The 22083-nt window shown below is 46.1% G+C and overlaps 1 protein-coding gene across 2 annotated transcripts in view; it reads right to left on the bottom strand.

The window, feature by feature from the left end:
* amph (amphiphysin) overlaps nucleotides 1–22083 on the bottom strand; it is a 286781-nt gene that overhangs the window by 15926 nt on the left and 248772 nt on the right. The window contains exons 14-19 of one of the 2 annotated variants that reach the window (XM_078540156.1): nucleotides 21875–21898; nucleotides 20997–21332; nucleotides 19394–19426; nucleotides 17369–17431; nucleotides 9156–9266; nucleotides 5303–5362 (exon numbers count right to left, since the gene is read on the bottom strand). In XM_078540156.1, coding sequence (XP_078396282.1) covers nucleotides 5303–5362; nucleotides 9156–9266; nucleotides 17369–17431; nucleotides 19394–19426; nucleotides 20997–21332; nucleotides 21875–21898 — 627 coding nt within the window. The remainder of the gene's footprint in view (nucleotides 1–5302; nucleotides 5363–9155; nucleotides 9267–17368; nucleotides 17432–19393; nucleotides 19427–20996; nucleotides 21333–21874; nucleotides 21899–22083) is intronic. The other variant, XM_078540157.1, reaches the window with a different exon arrangement.

Below are 22083 nucleotides of genomic sequence, written 5' to 3'. Positions count from 1 at the left end.
CACTGGTGGGTTTCTCAAACCAATCTAATTCCACTCTCCTGCTTGCTCACCATATCCTTTAGTATTTCTCTTTTTCAAACAACTATTTGATTTCCCAGTTAAAAAAATAATTTGCGGGCTCTGTCTCAGCAATGGTTTATGGAAGAGGATTGACCATTCAAACCATCTTTTCTATAAAATAGTTTTTCAAATCTCCCCTTAATTTATTTTGTGACTATCCTAAATCTGCACTTACTCATTACCATCCTTGAAATCATCAACCACTATTTATTTGATCATAACCCTCCAAAATAGTTTGCTTTTGCAAACTATGGCAGTGTAAAATAATAAATTACGTAATTTGAAATGATCACAAAGATGATTTAAAAACAGGATAATTAAAGAATGAGCTGGTGACAACCTGTCCTTCTCAATAACTTGAGCCAGTGCTTACAAATATCCTTTGCAAATTTCTAAAGGTTTATCACTGAGTGAAATGTACACCAAATGCACAATAATCATCCAAGAGAATAACTATGTCTCTTCCTCCTTCATGCATAGTTTAAACATCCACTCCCTCCAACACTGATGTACTGCTATGCAGTATGTCCTATCTACAGTGTGCACTGTAGCAATTTGCCAAGGATTCTTTGGCTGCATCTCCCAAAGCTGCATCTCCACCACCTAGAAGGAGAAGGATAGCAGGTGTATTGGAACACCACCATCTACAAGATCCCCTCCAAGTCACATGCCATCTTGAGGTAGACATCTGCCACCATTCCTTGACTGTTGCTAGGTCAAAAGCCTGAACATCCATACCCCGAGGATGTGTATTAAAAAAGCTCCCCAATCAAAGTAGGAGGAAAGATACTTCTCATTATTTGTCCTTGCATCACTCCACACCTTTAATTTCATAGTGACATTTGGGATTTTAAGTCGCCATTTAAATAGCCAATATAGTAGAAGTCAGATGAGCTAATAATCAAACTGTACAGAGCCTGATTAGATCGCATCTTGAATACTGAGACTAGATCTTGATCCAGTGAAAAAATGGGGATATAATTCCGCAGGGTAGTGTCCTAGCCCAGACGGTGTGTGACTTGGAGGGGAACTTGCAGGTGGTGGTGCTCCCATGTATCTGCTACCCTTGTGTTTCTTGGAGGTTGCGGATTTGCAATGTGCTGCCAAAAGAGCCTTGGTGTGTTGCTGCAGTGCATCTTGTAAATGGTACATACTGCTGTCACTATGTGTTGGAGGTGGAAGTGTGAATGTTGAAGGTGGTGGATGGGTGCCAATCAAGCAGACTAATTTGTCCTGGATGGTGTTGATGTACTTGAGCTGCCCTCATCCAGGCAAGTGGAGACTATTCTATCATACTCCTGGCTTGTGCCTTGTGGCACTGGGGAGTCAAGAGGTGAGTTACTCGCTACGGGATTCCTAGTATCTGACCTGGTTTTGTAGCCACAGTATTTATATGGCTAGTCCAGTTCAGTTTATGGTCAATGGTAACTCCCCCAGGATGTTGATAGAGGGGGATTCAGCATTGGTAATGCCATTGAATGTCAAGGGGAGATGGTTAGATTCTCTCTTGTTGGAGATGGTTATTGCCTGGCATTTGTGTGGCACAAAAGTTACTTGCTGCTTTGCAGCCCAAGCCTGAATCTTGTCCAGGTCTTACTGCATATGAACACGAACTACTTCTGTAGCTTTGAATGATGGTGAACATTGTGCAATCATCAGTGAACATCCCCACTTCTGACCTTACGATGGAGGGAAGGTCATTGATGAAGCAGCTGAAGATTGTTGGGCCTAGAACACGACCCTGAGGAACTCCTGCAGTGACGTCCTGGTACTGAGATGATTGACCTCCAACAACCACAACCAGCTTCCTTTGTGCTAGATATGACTCCAGCCAGTGGACAGTTTTCCCCTTGATTCCCATTGACTCCAGTGTTGCTAGGGCTTCTTGATTCAAGGGCAGTCATTCTCACCTCACGCTTTGAGTTTCGTTCTTTTGTCCATGTTTGCATCAAGGCTGTGATGGGGTGAGGAGCTGAATGGCCCTGGCAACATTCCAGCAATAGTACTTCTGCTCCAGAACTAGCCACACCCCTAATCAAGTTGTTTAGTACAGCTACAACTCTGGCCATGTGGAAAATTGCAGAACAAATCCAACCCAGCCAATTAGCACCCAATCAGTCTACTCTTGATCATTCAAACTGAGAAACCCAAACTGAGCATCAGTGAGCAGTTTATTGCTGAGTAAGTGTCGCTTGATGACCTCTTTCATCACTTGGCTAATGATCAAGAGTAGACTTATTGGGTGCTAATTGGCTGGGTTGGATTTGTTCTGCAATTTTCCACATTGCCAGTGTTGTAGCTGTGCTAAACAACTTGATTAGGGGTGTGGCTAGTTCTGGAGCAGAAGTACTATTGCTGGAGTGTTGCCAGGGTCCATAGCCTTTGCAACATCCAGTGCATTCAGCCGTTTCTTGAAAACACGTGGAGTCCAAAGAATTGGCATCTGTGATGCTGGGGACCTCAGGGAACAGGTGGGATGGATCATCCACTTGACACTTCTGGCTGAAGATGGTTGCAAATGTTTCAGCGCCATTTTGTGCACTGATGTGCTGGGCTCCCACAATCTTTGAAGATGAGGATTTTTGTGGAGCCTCCTCCTCCAGATAGTTGTTTAATTTCCACCACTATTCACAACTGGATGGGGCAGGACTGCAGAGCTTAGATCTGATCTGTTGGTTGCGGGATCGCTTAGCTCTTTGTATTGCATGCTGCTGATGCTGTTAAACACGCAAGTAGTCTTGCATTGTAGTTTCACCAGGTTGGCACCTCATTTTTAGGTATGTGTGGTGCTGCTCCTGACATGCCCTCCTGCACTCTTCATTGAAGCAGGTTGATCTCCCGGCTTGATCGTAAAGGTAGAATAGGGGATATGTCAGGCCATGAGGTTACAGATTGTGATTGCATACAGTTCTGCTGCTGCTAATGGCCCACAGCGCCTCATGGATGCCCAGTTTTGAGTTTCTAGATCTGTTTGAAATCTATCCCATTTAACACAATGGTAGAGCCACACAACATGATGCAGGGTATCCTCAACTTGAAGACGGGACCACGTCTCCACAAGGACTGTGCGGTGGTCACTTCTACCAACACTGTCATTGACAGATGCATCTGCGGCAGGGAGGTTGGTGAGGATGAGGCGAAGTAGGTTTTTCCCTCTTGTTGGTTCCCTCACCACCTGCTGCAGACCCAGTCTAGCAGCTATGTCCTTTAGGACTTGGCCAGCTTGGTTAGTAATGGTGCTACCAAGCCACTCTTAGTGATGGATATTGAAGACTCCCACCCAGAGTACATTCTGTGCCCTTGCCACCCTCAGTGCTTCCTCCAAATGGTGTTCAACATGGAGGAGCACTGATTCATCAGCTAAGCAGGGAGTTGGGGGGGCTGGGGTTGTTGGCGGTGATCAGGAGGAGCTTTCCTTGCCCACATTGTACCTGATGCCATGAGATTTCATGGGGTCCGGTGTCAATGTTGAGGACTCCCAGGGCAACTCCCTCCCAACTGTATACCACTGTGCCACCACCTCTGCTGGGTTTGTCCTGCTGGTGTGACAGGACATACCAAGGGATGGTGATCTGGGACATTGTCTGTAAGGTATGATTCAGTGAATGTGAGGCTGTTGCTTGACTAGTCTGTGGGAAAGCTCTCCCAATTTTGGCACAAGCCCCCGGATCAATTGACAATGCTTTCATGGTCACCATTACTGAGACTAGCATTTAATTCCAGATTTATAAATAGAATTTAAATTTCACCAGCTGTCATGTGGGATTTGAACCCGTGTCCCGAGAGCATTAACCAGTGTCTCTGGATCACTAATCTATTGACATCACCGTTATGCCACCGCCTCCCACAGTAAAGTTATATAACATTATTATGGATACAAAAAAAGTTAACCCAGAATATTACTTCACAATGAATTGCTAGAGCAGAAGTAGAGAGGGGTCAATTGGTGTCAGTCCAGGGTGGTGATGGAGGGATAGGATCCTGGGTTCAGGGATTGGGTTAGAAGGGGCAGTGGGGGGAATTGGGTTGGAGACTTGTAGTTGTTTGGTGGGGGTGGCGGCGGAGGTCAGAGGCCTTGCAAGGAGGTCAGAGGCCTTGTTGGGGTGAATGCGGGATTAGACCCCTGGAGAGGGGGTTGTTGTTGGAGGTCTGGGGGAAGAGAGGTCTCGGGTTTCAGATGGCTCCAGGGAGAATGGAGAGTGGATTGAAGACCTAGGGTGGTTAGGAGGCCTGTGGAGTAGGTCGGAGTCCTCGATAAGGTCGGTGGAGATTGGATCAGTTGGGTGTTTGATCATGGGGCCGTTGCTCAGGCAGGCATGCTGGTTCCAGCAGGTAAGTGGAAAGATACTTACCTCCTTGATCCATCATTTTTCTCCTGGGTTAAGCTGTCGGCCCTAGGTTCAGGAAATCTGGATGCCCACAGTTATATCTCAAATGGTGAATAATAACAAGCCACACAGCCTCCTAATAGTAAATCAAGTGTCAATCTGCCTCTTTTGGAGTGGGTTGGCTGCCCACCTCCCCATCCTGCCACCATTTAAAGCAGAAATCGATGGGTTGGGGGCTGGAATCAGATTTCTGACACTTTAACCTCACACTTGACCTGCCCGTTTTTGTGGGGGTAGGGTTAGAATCTCACAGTATAGAAGGAGACTATTCAGTCCATTGTAACAGTGCAGATTATCTTGTAAAACGTTTGCTGAGTGGGCACTCCGTCCTACTATCACAGGTTGCCAAAACCCTTGAACTAGTGGACACAAACTCAGGTTGGTAGTGCTAGGGAAAGCATTCATAAAATAAATCCTTATATATGCCCAGCCAGTAGTTTTTACGGAGAAAATCTGATAGAAACATTCAACCTGATCTGTAAAATACCCATTTAAAAAAAAAAATCACCACATGTAATAAAACCAAAGCTTGACTTGATTCAGTCATTGTAAGCCATGAGCCTTGAGAATGGATTAAATGTACTCATCACTTGTTTCTTTTATCAAGTTCTGAATCACCACCAGTGCTCATTCAGCATTGCCAAACAGTAAAGATTGGCATCAACTACACACAATTATTTGCATGGCAGGAATCACAGTCTTCTTTCATAATATGCACAAGCATCTCTGACGCACAAAAAACAGTTCCATTTGTGGAGGACTAATTATAGGGACGAGATTTGATGATAGATATTTAACTGTAATGAGCAGATGATCTACTTTTTTGTCCAGTCATTGAGGCATCATTTACATACCTCAGTGCTGTCAGTCTCAGCACTCACAGCTGGCTCCTGTACCTCAGACTCCTCAATCTCCTTGATGGGGGAAAAAAGGAATTATTTCATCTGAATTATCTTCAGCATCATAATTTTAAATCTAGTCATGTAAAATATTAGAACATGATGCCATTGGAAATGATCAAAGGGATGGTTCAAACAAGAATGGTTTCTCTGATGGGATTCAAGCAATGGGTACCTCTTATAAACATACCTAAAGAGTCACAGACCAATAACATTTCAATACTGAGGTGAACTCCCAAATATGCTAAAGAGAGCAGTGGTAGCGAATTGATAATGAACTTAGATCTCAACAAGCAATGCAGAGGAGAGTGAAAACATTATTTGATTGCCATCTCTATTAGCTTGTAGCAACTTGCTTTTTCTTTAAAGAGCTTTTTCACTGCATGTGTGTTTATTTACACAACATTAAGAGGTCTGAAGTGGATAAATGCTATTGATACTATGAGTGGCTATGATTGTCTAAACTTTTAAGAAGTTGTGAGTGAAGCCATTTTTTCAAAGGATCTTTTCAAAGCATCTACTTATTGTGTCTGTTTCAGAATTATTTCAAAGACTTGTCAGACTTGCCAATGGCTCATTGGTTCTGTACATAGTGGATACTGGGAGAGTGACTATGGAGGATGTATGGGGAACATGGAAAGGGAATGGTGGATATGAGGGTATGATAGGGCATGGGAGATATGAGGAGGCATATAAGGGGCATGGAGAATGAGGCTTGCATGGAGAGGCTATGTGGGATATATAGGGTGGGTAGGTTGTGAAGGAGGTGAGGGATGAGGGTTTGAAGGCCTGACATTCATCATTACAACTGGGCTGATGTCCCAATAAATGGAGGTGGGCATTCTAGCCTGCTGACCTCGTCATCCCCCTGCCTCCATTGGTGCCTCAGGCCTGCCTCTGGAGGAAGTGGGCCGAATTCCTTCCCGCCCCTGTCTCCCCAGAATGAAAATATGGTGGGCGGGGTCTTTTTTAAAGGAGATGGATCTGCCGAGTCAGAAAGATTCCCAACTCGATCCTTCTGCCTCCTGTACGAAAATACGGCTCAACATTCCAGGTCAATGACCTTAAATCACAACTGGGAAAAGTTAGAGTTGTAATAGGTTTTAAGCAAGTGAAAGGTGGCGGTGGGGGGTGGTGTAGGGGGTGGGTAAGAACAAAGGAGAAAGTCTGTGATAGGGTGGGAGCTGGAGAGAGTTGATGACAAAAGGGACGATGGTGCATTGCCAAAGGGAGGGTAAATGTATTAGTAAAAATAAAGAAAAGATGTGGCTAGAGGAGATACAAAAGACAGAATGATGAAGAGCTGCTGTCTGGAAGCAAAAACGAGGGAAAAACATGACAGAAAAAACAAATCAAGCAAAGAGAAATAAAATGGAGGCAGAGCTTATTATCTGAAATTGTTGAACCCAATGTTGAGTCCAGAAGGCTGTAAAGTGCCGAATTGAAGGATGGGGTAGTGTTCCTTAAGCTTGCGTTGAGCTTCACTGGAACACAGCAGGAGGCTGAGGACAGAGAGATCAGGGTGGGAGCAAGTAGGAGAATTAAAATGACATAAAATAACGGAAGCTCGGGGTCACACGTGTGGACTGAATGGTGGTGTTCTGCAAAGAGGTCTCGACATTGAGTTCAACAATTTCAGACTATAACTTCTGGCCCATTTTGTTTTCTTTTTCTTTGCTGGTTTTGGTTTTCACTGTGACTCCTGCCAACACAAGGTGGCCACCGATGCCTGTATGAGCATGCGCACTTGTCCGCGCATGTGCAGGAGCCAATGATGTAATTTGCAGGAGGCACAGTGCCGGCTGGATCTTCAGACCCTGAAGCCATTCATCCAGTTCCTGAGCCCGCAGCAGGCAGTCAGTCAGGGTGCAGTCTCCCTGCAGATGCCAGGGATCGGGATGGGGAGGGAGAAGAGGCTTCTGATCCATCCAGTGACAACCGCAACTCCTATTGCAGCTCTTGTTTCTGGTGACAGATCCAGATTAAGGGGAAGAGGCTCTGGAGCTGGAGATTCAGAAACTGAGGGGTGGCCACAATTGCAAAAATTATAAAGAGGCTGCTTCCCTTTAGTAAATGGTGTTAACTTGATGCTGTCAGCACTGTAATATTTGCATTCCAGATTGTGATGACTGTGCATGCACCCTGCTGCACACTGCCCCCTATAAAGATGTTGGCTGCACATACAGCCGGGCATGCACAATGTTGGCAGCAAACGCAGACTTTGGTTTTGCTCTCACTTCTCTCTTTTTATGCTTTCGGATGACAGTTGTTCATCATTCTGACATTTATTCCTCCTGTGGAAGCATCTTTTGTTTCTTTACTTATCCCATTACCACTCCCTTTGGCCTTGCACCACCAACCCCTTTTGTTGTTTAATCTCTCCTGTGTTTCAACCTTTCACTTGCTTAAAACCTATTACGTCTCAAACGTTTCCCAGTTCTGATGAAAGGTCATTGACCTGAAATGTTAACTCTGAGTCTCTGTCCACAGATGCTGCCTGACCTGCCGAGTATTTCTAACATTTTCTGTTTTTATTTCACATTTCCAGCCATTGCAGTATTTTTCTTTTGTACCTTTTCGATAGTGCCTTGGAGCACCAGCCTAGCGTACCATGGAGCAGTGGGATATGGCTCTATACCTGCAGGACTGTTGGAGTGCTTGTACCAGCTTGTAGTGCCATGGAGCACAGTGAGATATATATAAGTGACGCTCTGGGTTTCTGTGTTTCACAGGCATGCCACCGTAAGGAAATCTATTACAAGAATTTCTCCATCAGAGGGAAAATCATTCCCAGGCTCATTCTTCTATGTCCATTGGGCATTGGTGGAGAAGTCACACTCCCTGGTGACAGGGGAGCGAATAGCATAAAAAACAGAGGTTCACCTGCTCTGTTGACAGTACTGAAATCACTGCACCCATGGGTGTCCACTTGGCTTTAACTGATTTTATATGGTGCTTGTTTAGACCGACAATTGTGAAGCAGCTCCTGTGCTTACACTACTGAATCACGCACTTTTGTCCCACCAACAGCAATTGCAAACACAGCTTTTTTTTGGAGGGGGAGTGATTATAATCTTGCCAGTGGGACAGGCTGATTCCCCCCAAATCTGACCCTAAACGAGTGCCAGGAAAAGAAAGTTCCTGAACAGAAATATATATTAGATGCAGGAGGAAGCTGTCCTTTAGAGCTATTGTTGTTTCGGTTATGGTTATTTGCAGATTTAAGCTTGTCCAAAGTGCTAGTGGTGTCCTAAGCATCTGTGCATGCAGGCATAGCCACACACACACGTACACACACATGTACAAGCAGATATAGACATACACGTGTATACACACATGTACACATATCCGCATACACACTTATGCACACAGGTGCACAGACCGCAGATAAAGTGCTTGATGCTGGGTTGGAAAACAGTGCAGAGAAATAAGTAATTGACTACTGCGCAACACAGTTCCGCTGTATACAAGTCATGTCTATAATAACAGATCCATTGCTGTGGTTTAGGCATTCATTTCTGGATCAGTTCAATGACAAGATCATACTTACAACTGCAGTTAGAGAATGAATACTCAATCTTAGCTAAGTTTAAAGTAAGATGGAAAACAGGTGGTTTGGGGGCTGGGATGGGGAGAAACTTCACAAGTGACACCATGATTAGGGTGGAGGGAAATGTACACATGCAAAACTGAACAGGAAAAAACATTTCTGCTGTCGAGCAATAACAAAGGAGGTGGCTGTGGTGACGGGATGAATGAAGCACTTACTGTGAATGAAATCAGTCTGCAGTCAAACAGTGGGACTCACCACAACCTCCTCTGCAGCCACAATGGGCACAGCAGAGAGAGCATCCTGGGGTGGCTCAGTGCCTGCTTCTGGGGCCTTGGGCTCCTCAGCAAGAGTGGATTCTGCGTTGATCTTTGAAGAGTAGGGTAAGGCAACTGTGTTAGTGCTTCGAGCACACATGACTATAAAAACTCAACGCAGTATAAACAAAAGTCCCATCTAATGAACTAATTTGACAAAATGTTCTGCAACTTACCAGCAAGGGCCACTAATTTATTGATTTTATGGAAATTCAACGCCTACAAATCCCATACAATGAAAGCAGACTTTGAATTATTCAGTCAGCCTAAATCAGTGTCCCCGCTTTTATCAGTCCAAAAACGAAGATCGGCTGAGAGTGAAGTAGCCATAGACATAGCATGGCACTTGTACCAAATATTCCATCTCCTGAGTAAACTAAAATGTAACTCAACAGTATTGAAATGCTGACTCAGTAAGAAAGATAACAGAAATACTGAGTAATCTGACTCAAATACTCTTCATCGGAAGGCTGACATTCTCAATACAAAAATAAAATCAAAGGAAAGATTCTCTTTTTAAAGTCCATTGAATCAGCTAGGCTGGTTGGTCATTTTTCAAACAAAGGAGGTTTCCCTTGGTTCTGAACCAATTTGTTTCGTTTCCCTTGGTTTTATTTATATGCAGTGGTGAATTACTCTAAATGTGGAAGCTACAGCTCACTATATTGCTCTATTTCACCTCTTTGAACTTTCCTGCCCCCTTATTTCCTGTACACCTGGAGCTTACTATCTTCCACTCCCTTGCTTTCCCCTTCCCATGATATAAGTTCAAACCCACCCCAAAGCTCGAGGGTGGAATCGTCCCAGATTTGCACAAAGTGTGGTAGTGGGCAGGGGAAAGGATGTTTTATCCGCTGGCTGCAATGGTGGCTTTTTGCATCGTATCATCCCATTCCTGGCACATTCCGCCTCATTAATAATGCACTCCCGGGAAACACGCCGGGCCCTTTGACTCACCTGTCCCGCCACCACCTCAGGCCTTCAGTAATCTGGGCGCGTTATTTAAAGGGTGCCCCTGCACAGAACTAGCTCTCTCTAAGGCATCAGAAGCTGTTGAAAAGTCATGGCTGCCAAAGGAAGGAAACATGCTGCCCCCAAATTTAGCAGCGCCTCCCTTGGGTGCCTACTGGATGCAGGGGAGGCCCGCCATGGAGTCCTCTATCCCCGCTCTAGGCAAAGACCAGCAAGCAAGATCACCAATCCAGCATGGGAGGCAGCGGCAGTGGTGGTCAGCGCCAACGACCTGCAAAAGAGGACAACCACCCAATGCCACAAGAAAATGAATGATCTCCTCCATTCTGCCATGGTAAGTCACTCTTCTCATCACTCTCAACTCAGACACTCACAAACCCATCACACATCCACAGGGATCTCACCCGCTGTCGGTTCAAGAGACATCACCATTCACTCACCCACACACATCTTCATCTGCCCTACAGATTGTGTCCTCATCCCGTCCATGGCATCACTCACCATCCACACATGCCAGGCATCCTTCTCATCTGGTCTGGCAGGCGTTCTGCTTACACTCTCTCCATCTGTATTCATGCAGGACAAGCTGGCACACAACAAAAGGGAGAGGTCGCAGACTGGTGGAGGAATGCCTGACATCAAGGTCCTCACAGATTTTGAAAATAGAATCATCCAGCTAGCCGGTGACAATCTGGACCGTTCCTGTGCTGACGGTAAGGTCGGCGATGCTAAATCAAGTGAGGGTCCAGCAGTGCAACATCCATCAGACAACCGTGCCGTGAGTCAGTTCCCCGTTCCGCAGTCCCCTGCCATGCAGTAATTATCTCTCCTTGCTTTCATAGGCATATCTGGGAAGCAGCCGATGGGGTCCATGACCCAGGTCCTCGACTCAAGCCCCAAAAATACCTCGGAAGAAGAATCTGATGACACCCTAATTGAAGACCCGTCACAGCGCTCACCCACACCCTCCACCAGTGCAGAGATACACACCTCGGTGGGACCTAGTTCTTGAGTAGCCTCGGGTCACAATTTGGTGAGCACATCGCACTGTCTGATCCATAGCAGGCGGTGGCAGGGACTTCCCCGGTTTACAGCACTCGGAGGACTGCTGGAGGCCATAAATCAGCTGAGTTCGAGTCATATGAGGAGCCTCTGAACTCGGTCATGTCACAGTTGCTGGAGCTGCAAAGGCAAGCTCGGGAACATCAGGAAGGGATGTCCACTGCACTCCTCAGATTGCAAGGCACGATGGAGGAGTCCATCTGTCTTCATTCTGAGGTGAAAGTGCTGGCATTGCAACGCACTGAGGTTAACACTGGTAGGATGACAGCCGCCATGGAGACCTTGGTCCAGGACATCGGTCCTGCACTGCCGCATGGGCTGAGCTCCATCGCTGACGCTACAGTTGGCCTGCAACAGTGTCAACGCGAGAGGGGTGTGTGCAGCTTGATCTCACTCCAGCTTGCCCTTCTCCTCAAGGAGTCAGCCAGAGGCCCTCAGACACCCATAGGGAGGAGGATCCTCAGGTGCACATCATGGGGCCATCCGCCCAAGTGACTCTGGGAGTGTCTGGCCCATCCGACTCCCTCTTCCCGCGACCTCAGCAGCTCCAGCTCCACAGGCCGAGGTGGGTGCCACTGCCACACAGCAGGACCCTGAAAGCAGGCCAGGGCCCTCCAGAGGATGCCTGCCAAGGTCATCACAGACAGGGCGGAGCAGTCAGCAGGCTGCCTCCACCTCCGCTGTGGATGTCAGGGGAGCACCAAGATGTAGCGGCAGGGTTAAGAAGGTTAAGAAAATGTAGTTTAACGGCGTGGGCATAGGTGTTAATCACTTGTACATAACGTTGTCTATTGTAAATAAATTCACAACAATGTCGCCCTATCAATGGCTCCTTGTTATGATGAGCAGTGTTCGTGTCAGTCTGAAGTGAAAGCTTGGTTCCTGCACAAGGTAAAGGCAGGTATCTCAGTCCAGGGCCTTTTCCCTGTGCTTTGTGAAACCTTCCCAGCACACTGATGGTGCACCTTCACAGTCACTGGTCACATCAGCCATGCCTGCACCTCGATGTAGCTTATCATTGCTGCCAGAGTGTCCTGGGCCGGTGTCACAGAGTTCCGTCATTCTCTCTCTGTGTGCGCTCAGCACCTTTGCAGTGTGGCTGGCCCCCCCATCTCATCAGCATCTGTGTCCAGTGACAGTGTGCTCCTGAAAGGTTCAGCTCACGAAGGATGCCATAGGGTCAGGAGAAGTTAAAATTTCCCTGCTGCATCTCCATGATATGATTCTGTCCACAGAGCGCAGGTGATCTGCCATCAGCCAGACAGGAGTCAGACATTCACATAAGCTTTGTGAGGACCTATGGACTGTCCCCACTACATATCGTCATCATCCTCCTGGAATGTAGGGACTGTGGGCATCCGCTGTGTCTCCATGACAGGAGCCTTATCACAGAGGGTATATGTGCTACCATCAGGAGTCAAACGTTTACAGGTGCGATGTGAGGATCCATGGAGTCTCTTCACTGCATGTCATCATCATCCTCCACAAATCTAGCAACTATGAGGGCCTCCGGAGCATGCCTGCCTCATCTGGACAACGCGATGACCTCATGGCCATCATCATCGCCTTCGAGGACTGTCATCCCTGTCGATGTCCTCCTCATCAGAGAAGACGTGCAGCTCCTCCATCTCCTCCTCAGGCAGCTCCTCCCCCCATTGCAGCAACAGGTAGTGTAGGGCGCAGCAGGCAACGGCGATGTGTGATATCCTCTGCGGACTGTATTGCAGGGCTCCACCAGACCGGTCCAGGCACCGGAACCGCATCTTCAGCATCTCGATGGTTTGCTTCACCAATGTGCGAATTGCAGCATGAGCCTCGTTTTACCTTCACTCTGCTGCAGTCTGAGGCTGCCGCATAGGCGTCATCAGCCATGTCCTTTGCAGGTAGACCTGAGGAACCAACCCTGCAGTCTCTGTGGACCCTGATGACATCAGGGGTCTGAGACTATTGAGGATGTAGGAGTCATGGACATTCATTGGGAATTGCAGCCTTGATGGATGCATTTGCTGTGGTTGCAGACCAGCTGAACATTCAGTGAGTGGAAGCTGGTGCAGTTCACATACTCGACTGCTTGTTGCCATGGAGATCTAAGCGCCACATGAGTGCAGTTGATGACATCCTGCATCTGTGGAAAACCAGAGATCTGTGCAAATCCCAGTGCTCTTGCTTCCTGACTTGCTTGATCCCAGTCGAAATGATCAAACTTGTATGCCTTCACGAATATGGTATTCATGACCTCCTGGATACACTTGTGTGTGGAGATTTGCAAGATCCCGCAGAGGTCACCTGTGGAGCCCGGGAAGAAGCCACTGGCATAAAAATTGAGCGCCGCGGTCACTGTCATGGTAGCTGGTAGTGAATGCCCTCCATGTTCTCGTGGTGCCAAATCCTGAAGCAGATGGTAGATGTGACTGACCAGTACCCTAGTCTTGTGCAGCCTACAGCAACACTGACTCTCAGTCATCTGCAGGGATGACAAGCACTGTCCGTAGACCCTGGGTCTAGCTAGGCGCTGACCCACGATGGCTCACTGTGGCTCTTCAGCGACATGAACAGAAGCCCCAACCGCCCCTTCTTCTTGAGGGTGCTGCTCCTCCCTCTGCCCAGCCAGGTGCCTTTGTCGCTCTCTTCCCCTTCATCTCCATTCCCTGTAAGCCATGAGGCATACAGTTATGTCACCAGGTTCCACACTCCTGATGTACACCTCCTGCAGGATGAAAGAGAGAGATGTGTAGATTAGCATTGGTCTCCTAAGGACCTCTCATGGTTACATGTGTGGCTTCAGCTCCAGGCCCCTTAATACATGCCAGAGAGTGCAGGCCACCAATTGGATGGCCAGAGTTTAGTGTGCTGCATGGTTGCCTGATACCCCACCCACATCTGCCCCACCCAACCTTACCCATTGGTAGCAGCTTCGCCCATTGGACTTCATGCTGTGCTCTCAGCTCAGGCGCAGGCATTCTCCTAACCCACACTGCAAGGCTGCACTGATACCTTGAACCATCGGGGAGATGGTCCAAACCTGAATGAAGATATTGCAAGGGGCTGTGAGCGCTTCCACCAGTGACTGCTTCATGGCCAGCTTTCACAAGGAGACTGTACAACTTGCTCAGTCGTCCAAGTGTTCGGCAGCCCCTCAAAACGCTCATTAATTTGTGGTCTGTGCCTGAGGGGTGAAAAGTTCAGGAGCATTTGGTGGCACTTTCAAGCCTCTGCATTGCTTGAGCGGGGAGATAAGCTAGAGGCCCGACTCCAATCATGTCAATCTAGCTGTGCCTGAACTGTCTCAGCTGCGGAAGAATGCTCGCTTTATGCTCACTGTGTGGCCGTTTCCCTCCGTCCCCCTGCTAACATTTGCTTGTGCGCTACCATCAGACAAAGCTGCTTTGCCCCACCTCACCCCACCCCAACCACAGGGCAGCCCTTGCCCTAGCACCGCGCTGGCAACCAGCTGGGAAAAAGCGATTTGCCTGTGCCCTCGACTCTCCCTTGAAGTGGAACATGCGACCCACATGACTGCTGCACAATGTTAATATGCACTCACCTCCGAGTTCCCCTCAAAGTTCAGCTCACCAGGTACACGCCTCTTAAACGCTGTTGTGAATCGCTTTGTTCTGAAGTCACGCTGACATGGGAGGTGAATTCGACGTGGGGGCATGATTCCCATGGACAGGCAAGAGGATGAGGTGCAAATGCATTGAAATTACGTTCCCAACGTTGGACAGCGGGAAAGCCGGCCCGCAATTGACAGGCGAAGCGGACAATGGCTAACTGGTTTCGTGGCAATGTGAAACCGATTTTTGGCCTTCCCGCCATATTGTCCCCCCACCCTCCCCCCACCCCCCCGCCTGCCACGATGTCTGTTGCCAACAAGGTTGGAAAATTCCGGCCCTAGTCAGCATAACCAGGAGGATGCTGATCCGAACTCTTTTCAGCTGCAGAGCTGTACAGAGATTGGTACATCTCATTCCTACACTGTGTTACATCCTAAAATGCAGCAACTTGGTCTCCGTACACATGTCTAGAACCATTTCTTTACCTTCCTGAGATGGCTAGTATAGATTGACTAGCAGAAACTTTGAGATCCTGCAATTGAAAATGTCTCCGAATTCATGGAACTGTGTATTTTTTGCAGAGCCTACTTGCTATATCCATTCAATGTCATTGGTTCTGATATTCACTATGAATTCAGGCCAATCTAATTCCCTACCAGTTGTTCTGCACTTGGCCTAATTAGTCCCCTGCCATGATAACTTGGAGGTTCACTTTCCCCAAACTTCAGTGTTAATTAGGAACTTAGAACATGAGAAGGTTGACCATACCTCTCATGTTTCTTGCCTCTGCCATCATTGCCAACTTGGTAGATGCACAACCATCAAAACATTTTCCGCTTCTGCAGCAGGGGTGCATTCTGTTGGGTAGGTGACTGAAGCAAGAAGGTGCCAGCCATAGGGAGTGTTCGCTTACTTCTGATATCCTAAAGTGAGTGTACAATTTAACAAGCCCTATCATATGGGGATGAAGACAAAAATGTTCAAGTAATGGGCTGGTGGCACTGGCACTCCCAGGACAACTTGCCTTCACCACATTTTTCTAGCTCCCTTGCAATGGGTGCGCACCGTAGCCATGCAGAAACTGGATAATGTCTCCTTGTTACAGCTGGTCTCACCTCAGCTGCTTTCATTTCTGAAACCAGCCACCAAGCAGACCACAAGTTAGGATCGAGGAAACACCAGAAGCCTGGGAGGCCCTTTAACCTCCACCTCTTGCAGCCTTTCACATGGGGTGGAAGCTCTGATGAGGTAGGCAGCATGCTGGATACATGCCAGCACTTATTCTGGGTTTATTGGCTGTTCATTTTCAGGTCCTCCATGATTAGTGGGGGAGGTATTTGTATTTTCATTTGGAGCATGTATGAAAGTGAACTTTAATTTTGTTTATCAGAACTGAATTTTTCATTTTTGTTTTTTGCAGTTTGCTTCTTTTGGAGGTTTTTGTCCCTTTGAAGATCTTGGGGGATGTTTGTCAACATGATTTACTGACAAATATGTTTGAAGGTTCGCACCTTCAATCATATCCCAGAATCCAACCTATTTGGTGTCATGTTGCATAACAGCATTAACCTTATTTTTGTCATCAGACTCAAAAATACCAAACTATATGCCAGTTCAGTTTTGTATTTACATGTCTCATACAAGGGGTAAAGTAACCACAACGTCGAGTCTCCAGCTGAAAATGACTGACTAACACTGGGAATTATATCAGTCATTTCTGGGAGCAGACAGAAGTTATGTCAAACATAAGCAAACTAGAAAATATAGCATATTCAATTTTTAAAATCAGCTATGTGACTTTCAGTGTAACATGAGGATTATAATACCATCTTGAAAAGTTCATCTCTTTCTACACGTTCACCTGTTGATAACACTCATTCGCTCACAATTACGGCACTGTTATGGGAACTTAAGAGCAGCACAAAACCATTCAACACCTCAAGCCTGTTCTGCCATTTATTTAGATCATGGCTGATCTGTACCTTAGCTCCATTTATTCATGTTTGCTCCATATCCTTCTATATAACCTTAACTAACAAAAACTTATTCTCTGTCTTGCAAATTTCAATTCGGCATCCAGAGACTTTTGGGAAAAATATTTCCACATGTCCACCACCCTTGGTATGTAGAAGTCCTTCTTGATTTCATTCTTAAATGACCTAGCTCTAGCTACAAAGTTAAATGCTCAATTCAATGTTACTGGCACAAGTAAAGCTTTAAATCATTTGTCCCCCTGGTCAGTGTTGAAAGAGTGGTGATGGAGAGTATCTGGCTACCGGCTTTTCATTTCCATATTTTAAAAGAAAAATTGAATTCAAATTCTTAAATTGCCTTGGTTGGATTTTAACTCCAGTTCAAGTCTGAGGTTAAAATTACTAGTTTAGTAGCATAATCACTACACCATCTTACCCAAATCAAGTTTACAATACAAGCTTCACAAGACTAATATTGCCACAATCCAGTTCTTTAACACACACTGTGCACCCTGCAGAACATAAGGTCTGAAGACAAGACTGCCAAAAGTCAGATTATGGAATTAGAAAACCCCAGAGGAAAAGTGACTCACCACTGTATCAAACACGCTTTGGTTCGACAGCTCCGTGGCTCCCTCAGTGATACCAGCATCCAGCTTTAACAAGGCAGAGACATCAAAAGGAAAAATGTGAATCAGAAGTGGAAAGGAATATACGGGGGATAATATTTCTCACCAAGTCTGAAATATGACAGCGATGATTCTGTTAAACTAATCTATGTAATAGCTCTCGAGGATTAATCAGATTGTGCAAAACAAGGTAAGGAGCACAGCTGGAAGACACTTTCATCTGTTTGAAGCTCCATTAATATTCATCTGCACTAGCTCCAGCACTGTACCACCCTCAGGAAGCTTTAGTCATGGACAACAGGCCTCCAAAAAGATGAAATACTATTAAGTGTCAGAATTGATAGCATTCTCATCTGAGTCACCTTTGGCTCCAACCCAAATTCTACAATTTAAATATGTAATCTAAGCTGATGTTTTAATTTAACACCGAGGGAGGGCTGCATTGTTGCAGTTGCTGTTTTATGGATGAGACGATGGCTCTAATCCCCTTACCTGTCTGCTCAAGTGATTGTAAAGATGCTGTGGCACCACTCATAGAGAAGCAGGGAGTTCTCTGGACATCATGTCCAATGTTCAACTCTCACCCTCAAATATCAAAACAGGTCAACTGGTCAGACATCCTTGTAGCCATTTGTGGATTCTTACCATGTGCAATTTGGCTATGACGTTTATCTATAGTTTTTTACATTCTTTCATGGATGTGAGCGATGCTGACAAGGCTAGCTAATTGCCATTGAGAAGGTGGTGGTGAGTTGCCTTCTTGAGACCCTGCAGTCCATCTGGTGTAGGTACACCTATTAGGAAGTGTACACCTGTATTAGGTACACATGTCTTAGGTACACCTGTTAGGAAGGGAGTTCTAGAATTTTGACCCAGCAACAGTGAAGGAATGATGATATTATTCCAAGTTAAGATGGTGAGTGCTTGGAGGGGAACTCACAGGTGGTGGTGTTCCTGCGGTGAGAGCCGGGAGATGGACTGGCGAGGGCTGGGGACAGCGACATCAAGGGCTGGGTAGAGGTGTGCCGAGGGCTGGGAGGAGAGCAGTGAGGGCTCAGGGGAAGGCTGGCAAGGGCTTGATGCAGCACAGTGAGCGGGACAGTGACAGACAGAATGCACCGGAGAGAGCAACTGAGCGAGAGATGTCACCAATTGTGCAGGTACGACCCAGTACAGGAACCGGTTGACAGGCACACACCAATGCTGCCAGCTGTAAGAGAAACCACACCTGCACCAGTGGATTCAGTGCAAGCTGAATGCACATGCACAACTGTTCCTGTCGCCTGGCTAATCGCCATCAAATTGTAGTCACTGTTGCAATGGAGCCAATTTGCACACAGCAAGGTTTCACAAACACTGATGAGATAATAACCAGATAATCTGTTTTCAATTATGTCACTGAGAAATAAGTCTTGGCCAGGACAGAAAATAACTCTCCTCCTCTTTTTCCAAATGTGCTGTGGGATCTTTTACTTCCACCAGCAGCGGTTTAACGCCTCATCCAAAATAAATACTTCTAACAGCTCCTTCAGGGCTGCACTGAAGTGTCAAGGCGCATTCCATACTCAATTTTCTGGAGTGGGCTTTGAACTGAGAACCATCTGACTCAGAGGGAAGAATGCTGCACTGAGCCAAGGGTTCCTATGTAATGCATAGTCCTCTTTGCGAATCTCATAGCATTAATATCAGTTTATAATTCTCTAAGTGTGGAAACTTTAAAGAAAAATTTGTGAAGTATCCAACACCCTGGGGCAAATTCAGGGTTCCTCTGCTCCGAGTGGGGATGTTAGAGTCCTTCCTATTCCCCCAATGAGCATTGGGAGTGTGCTGACCTTCTCTGTGCCTGGCTGTCTGTTCAGTTGCTCGCTCAGACATGGCTGCACTTTGGAAGCTCTATTTATAAAGAAGTACCAGCAGACCTGAGCTGACTGTGTATGAAACCATCTTGTAAAGGCGACTGAACTGCATCGTTTATCAGAGATGTCTTACCTGTGTGAATCCACTAAAAGCAGCACTGGGCATCTGGAAACAATGGAGAAAGAAGTGAAATATAGGTTAAGATTGCATACTTTTATCACTTTAACTACCATAACACACACGAAGGGTATTACTTTTGCTATTTATTATGACATGTCCTTTGGGAGCAATAACATAGAACAACAGACGATTGAAGGAAAGGAATGATTCAAGGATCATAATGAAGCTAAAGCTGGTATTTTACAATGGTATTTAGCCATACCTAATAACTTTTTTCTACACTAAACACTTGACAAGGTACCTCTTCTCTTTCAGCATCTAGTTCCTGGTATAACAGTCCGTATCTCCGGTTAGCAATCTCATCCTCCGATAGATCCGAGAAGTTTGTTTCATTATCTTTAGGGCTGGATGAACTCTCGTTGCTAGTGTTGCTTAAGTTCTCGATTGGAAAGGGCATTTGGGAGCTATGTATATCTTTGGCTTGGCTTCCCTCACTAGTGCTTTCATTGTCCCCGCATAAGTCCTGTTGTAACTGTGTTTCCTCATTCTGACCAGAACCACTCAGCATGTTTCCAGTCCATGTAGCACCAAATTCATCAGAATCTGGTATAGGACAAACAGTGACATTCTCATTAAACCCTTCCCAAAAATATGCTTTTCCATCTCCGTTTCGGTAATCAAACTCCCCTTGACTCTCCTGAAATGGTGGCCAAGGGTTAAATCCATTAACCAGGCCTTCTGGCAGGCTAGAGAAACCCCACTCATTGCTGCTAACAGTAGGCTCCCAGTTTTCTGGCCATATCTCATGCTTTTCCCTGTTCCAGGGATCCAACTCCAGGCTTTGAGGACCAAATCTATTGTCATCACCAACATCTCCGTGAAATACATCTACTTGATTCACAATAGGGATATCAGTATAGGCTCCATCTGTTTGGCTAGTTTCCTTTCCTGTGTTAGTTGTGTTACCTGTTTCATTGTTCTCTGTGTCAAGTGGTTCAAACTGGCCCTCTGCACCCTGACATTGGCTTGTTCTGTCTGTATTGGAAAAGCTAACACCAACTGTGTCATCTTGAGGGGCCAGGATTTGGTCCCCTTCACACCTGTAAACAACTCCCTCTATTTCCTGGTTACTCAGAGTATCCTCATTTCCACACATAATCGGAATGTCCTCATTCTCCTGGCTATCTGGAATGTCATCACTTTTGTGGTTAAGTGGAATTCCAGCTTTTGTACATTGACCAGCAGTGTTATCATTTTGATAGTTTCTGGGGATGTCACTGGGCTGATGCTTCTGACAGAAGTTCAATTCTTCCATTTCTGCATCATTAGCACCAGGGCTCTCACCTGTGTGGGTTTCAGCCTCATGAACCTTACCCGCATTCTCTACTACCTCATTTCCCAGTTGTGCTGCTGAATCACAATGTTCAAAGCTATCTTCGTTACTTATCTGTCCTAACTCACTCAGATTTTCCTCTTCACCCAGTTCTATGCCTCCATCCTGGGTTGCAATAGGAGCCAAGGATGCTTTCTGATTTACACAAAATTCAGAGCCACACTCTTGTTCCACGCACAGATTTGTCTGCCAACTCCTACTCTCCATTGCTTCAGTGTCTACCTGTTCGTCTAACGGATTCTCCTGCCAATTCTCTGCATTGACTGAACCCTGTTCCTCTTCCTCAGCCTGATACACAGGGTTCACAATGCTATCAGCTGATCGGTCAGTACAGCTCCCTGCAGTCTCTTGTTCCTGAGCTTCGTCGTGACAATCATCTAGAGTTCCTTCCTCACTGCTAGAGAGCGGGCCAGTGTCGGTTAACCCCCATTGCGGCGTACAGTTCGGGCTGGCCGCTACTTCAGAAATTGCTGTCGTAACATCACTTGGTGCGCCAGCATCTGTGCTCTCCTCCGTGGCCGGGTTATAGAGAGAGAAGAGACTTTGTGAAGAGTCGGGCTTTAGACAGAAAATGAGTGAAGACAGATATAAAAGATAATAGAAGCAGAGACGAAGATAAAAGAGCAACAAAAACACAGATTTTCCCACACGATAAAATAAGTTAATGTAAATGATATAAAAACATGTGATAGACATCCCGGAGTTATATAATGGTAAATATATTCAACAGTATTCTAGGGTCAAATGTTTTTAAGGGGTGCTGGCCATAAGAGCAGGTGCTGTAGGATCATGGTTTCCCAGTCAGTGCTCCCCTTAGGTCCCATTCCAATCCTGGAGCACCTGACAGCAGGTTCACCCCTCTCCCCCCACATAATTGGAAATAAATGAAATTAAAAACATGTGGTAAATAGATGCAAATTTATCTTAATAAAAGCTAAATAAATCACAGCAAAGATGAAAACGTAAAATTGAATTGGTGTAAAAATAGTCACACCATATGAGAGAATATACCTATAAAAAGTGCACTAGTCTCTTAGAGATTGGAGAGAATTTATCTTTAGGCCACTGTAAATGATAAGGAAATGAGGAGATGTACTCACAGGCTGAACCAGTTCTGTGCTTGCCTTGAAATAGACAAAAATAAGTGGTTAAAAAAAGGACCAAATGTCTTGCCTGCAGTTTACCACATTCTGTGCTCTTTCACACTTGTCTCACTGTGTGGTCATATCTCACAGTCCAAGCTACTTTCAACATTACATGCAATGCAAATACTCAACTGCAGCACAGGTTCCCAAAATCTGATGTTTCA

This window comes from Cetorhinus maximus, chromosome 4 (assembly GCF_964194155.1).
Source record: "Cetorhinus maximus chromosome 4, sCetMax3.hap1.1, whole genome shotgun sequence".
In the NCBI taxonomy this organism is placed as follows: domain Eukaryota; kingdom Metazoa; phylum Chordata; class Chondrichthyes; order Lamniformes; family Cetorhinidae; genus Cetorhinus; species Cetorhinus maximus.
This window is presented reverse-complemented; position numbering and strand designations above follow the sequence as displayed.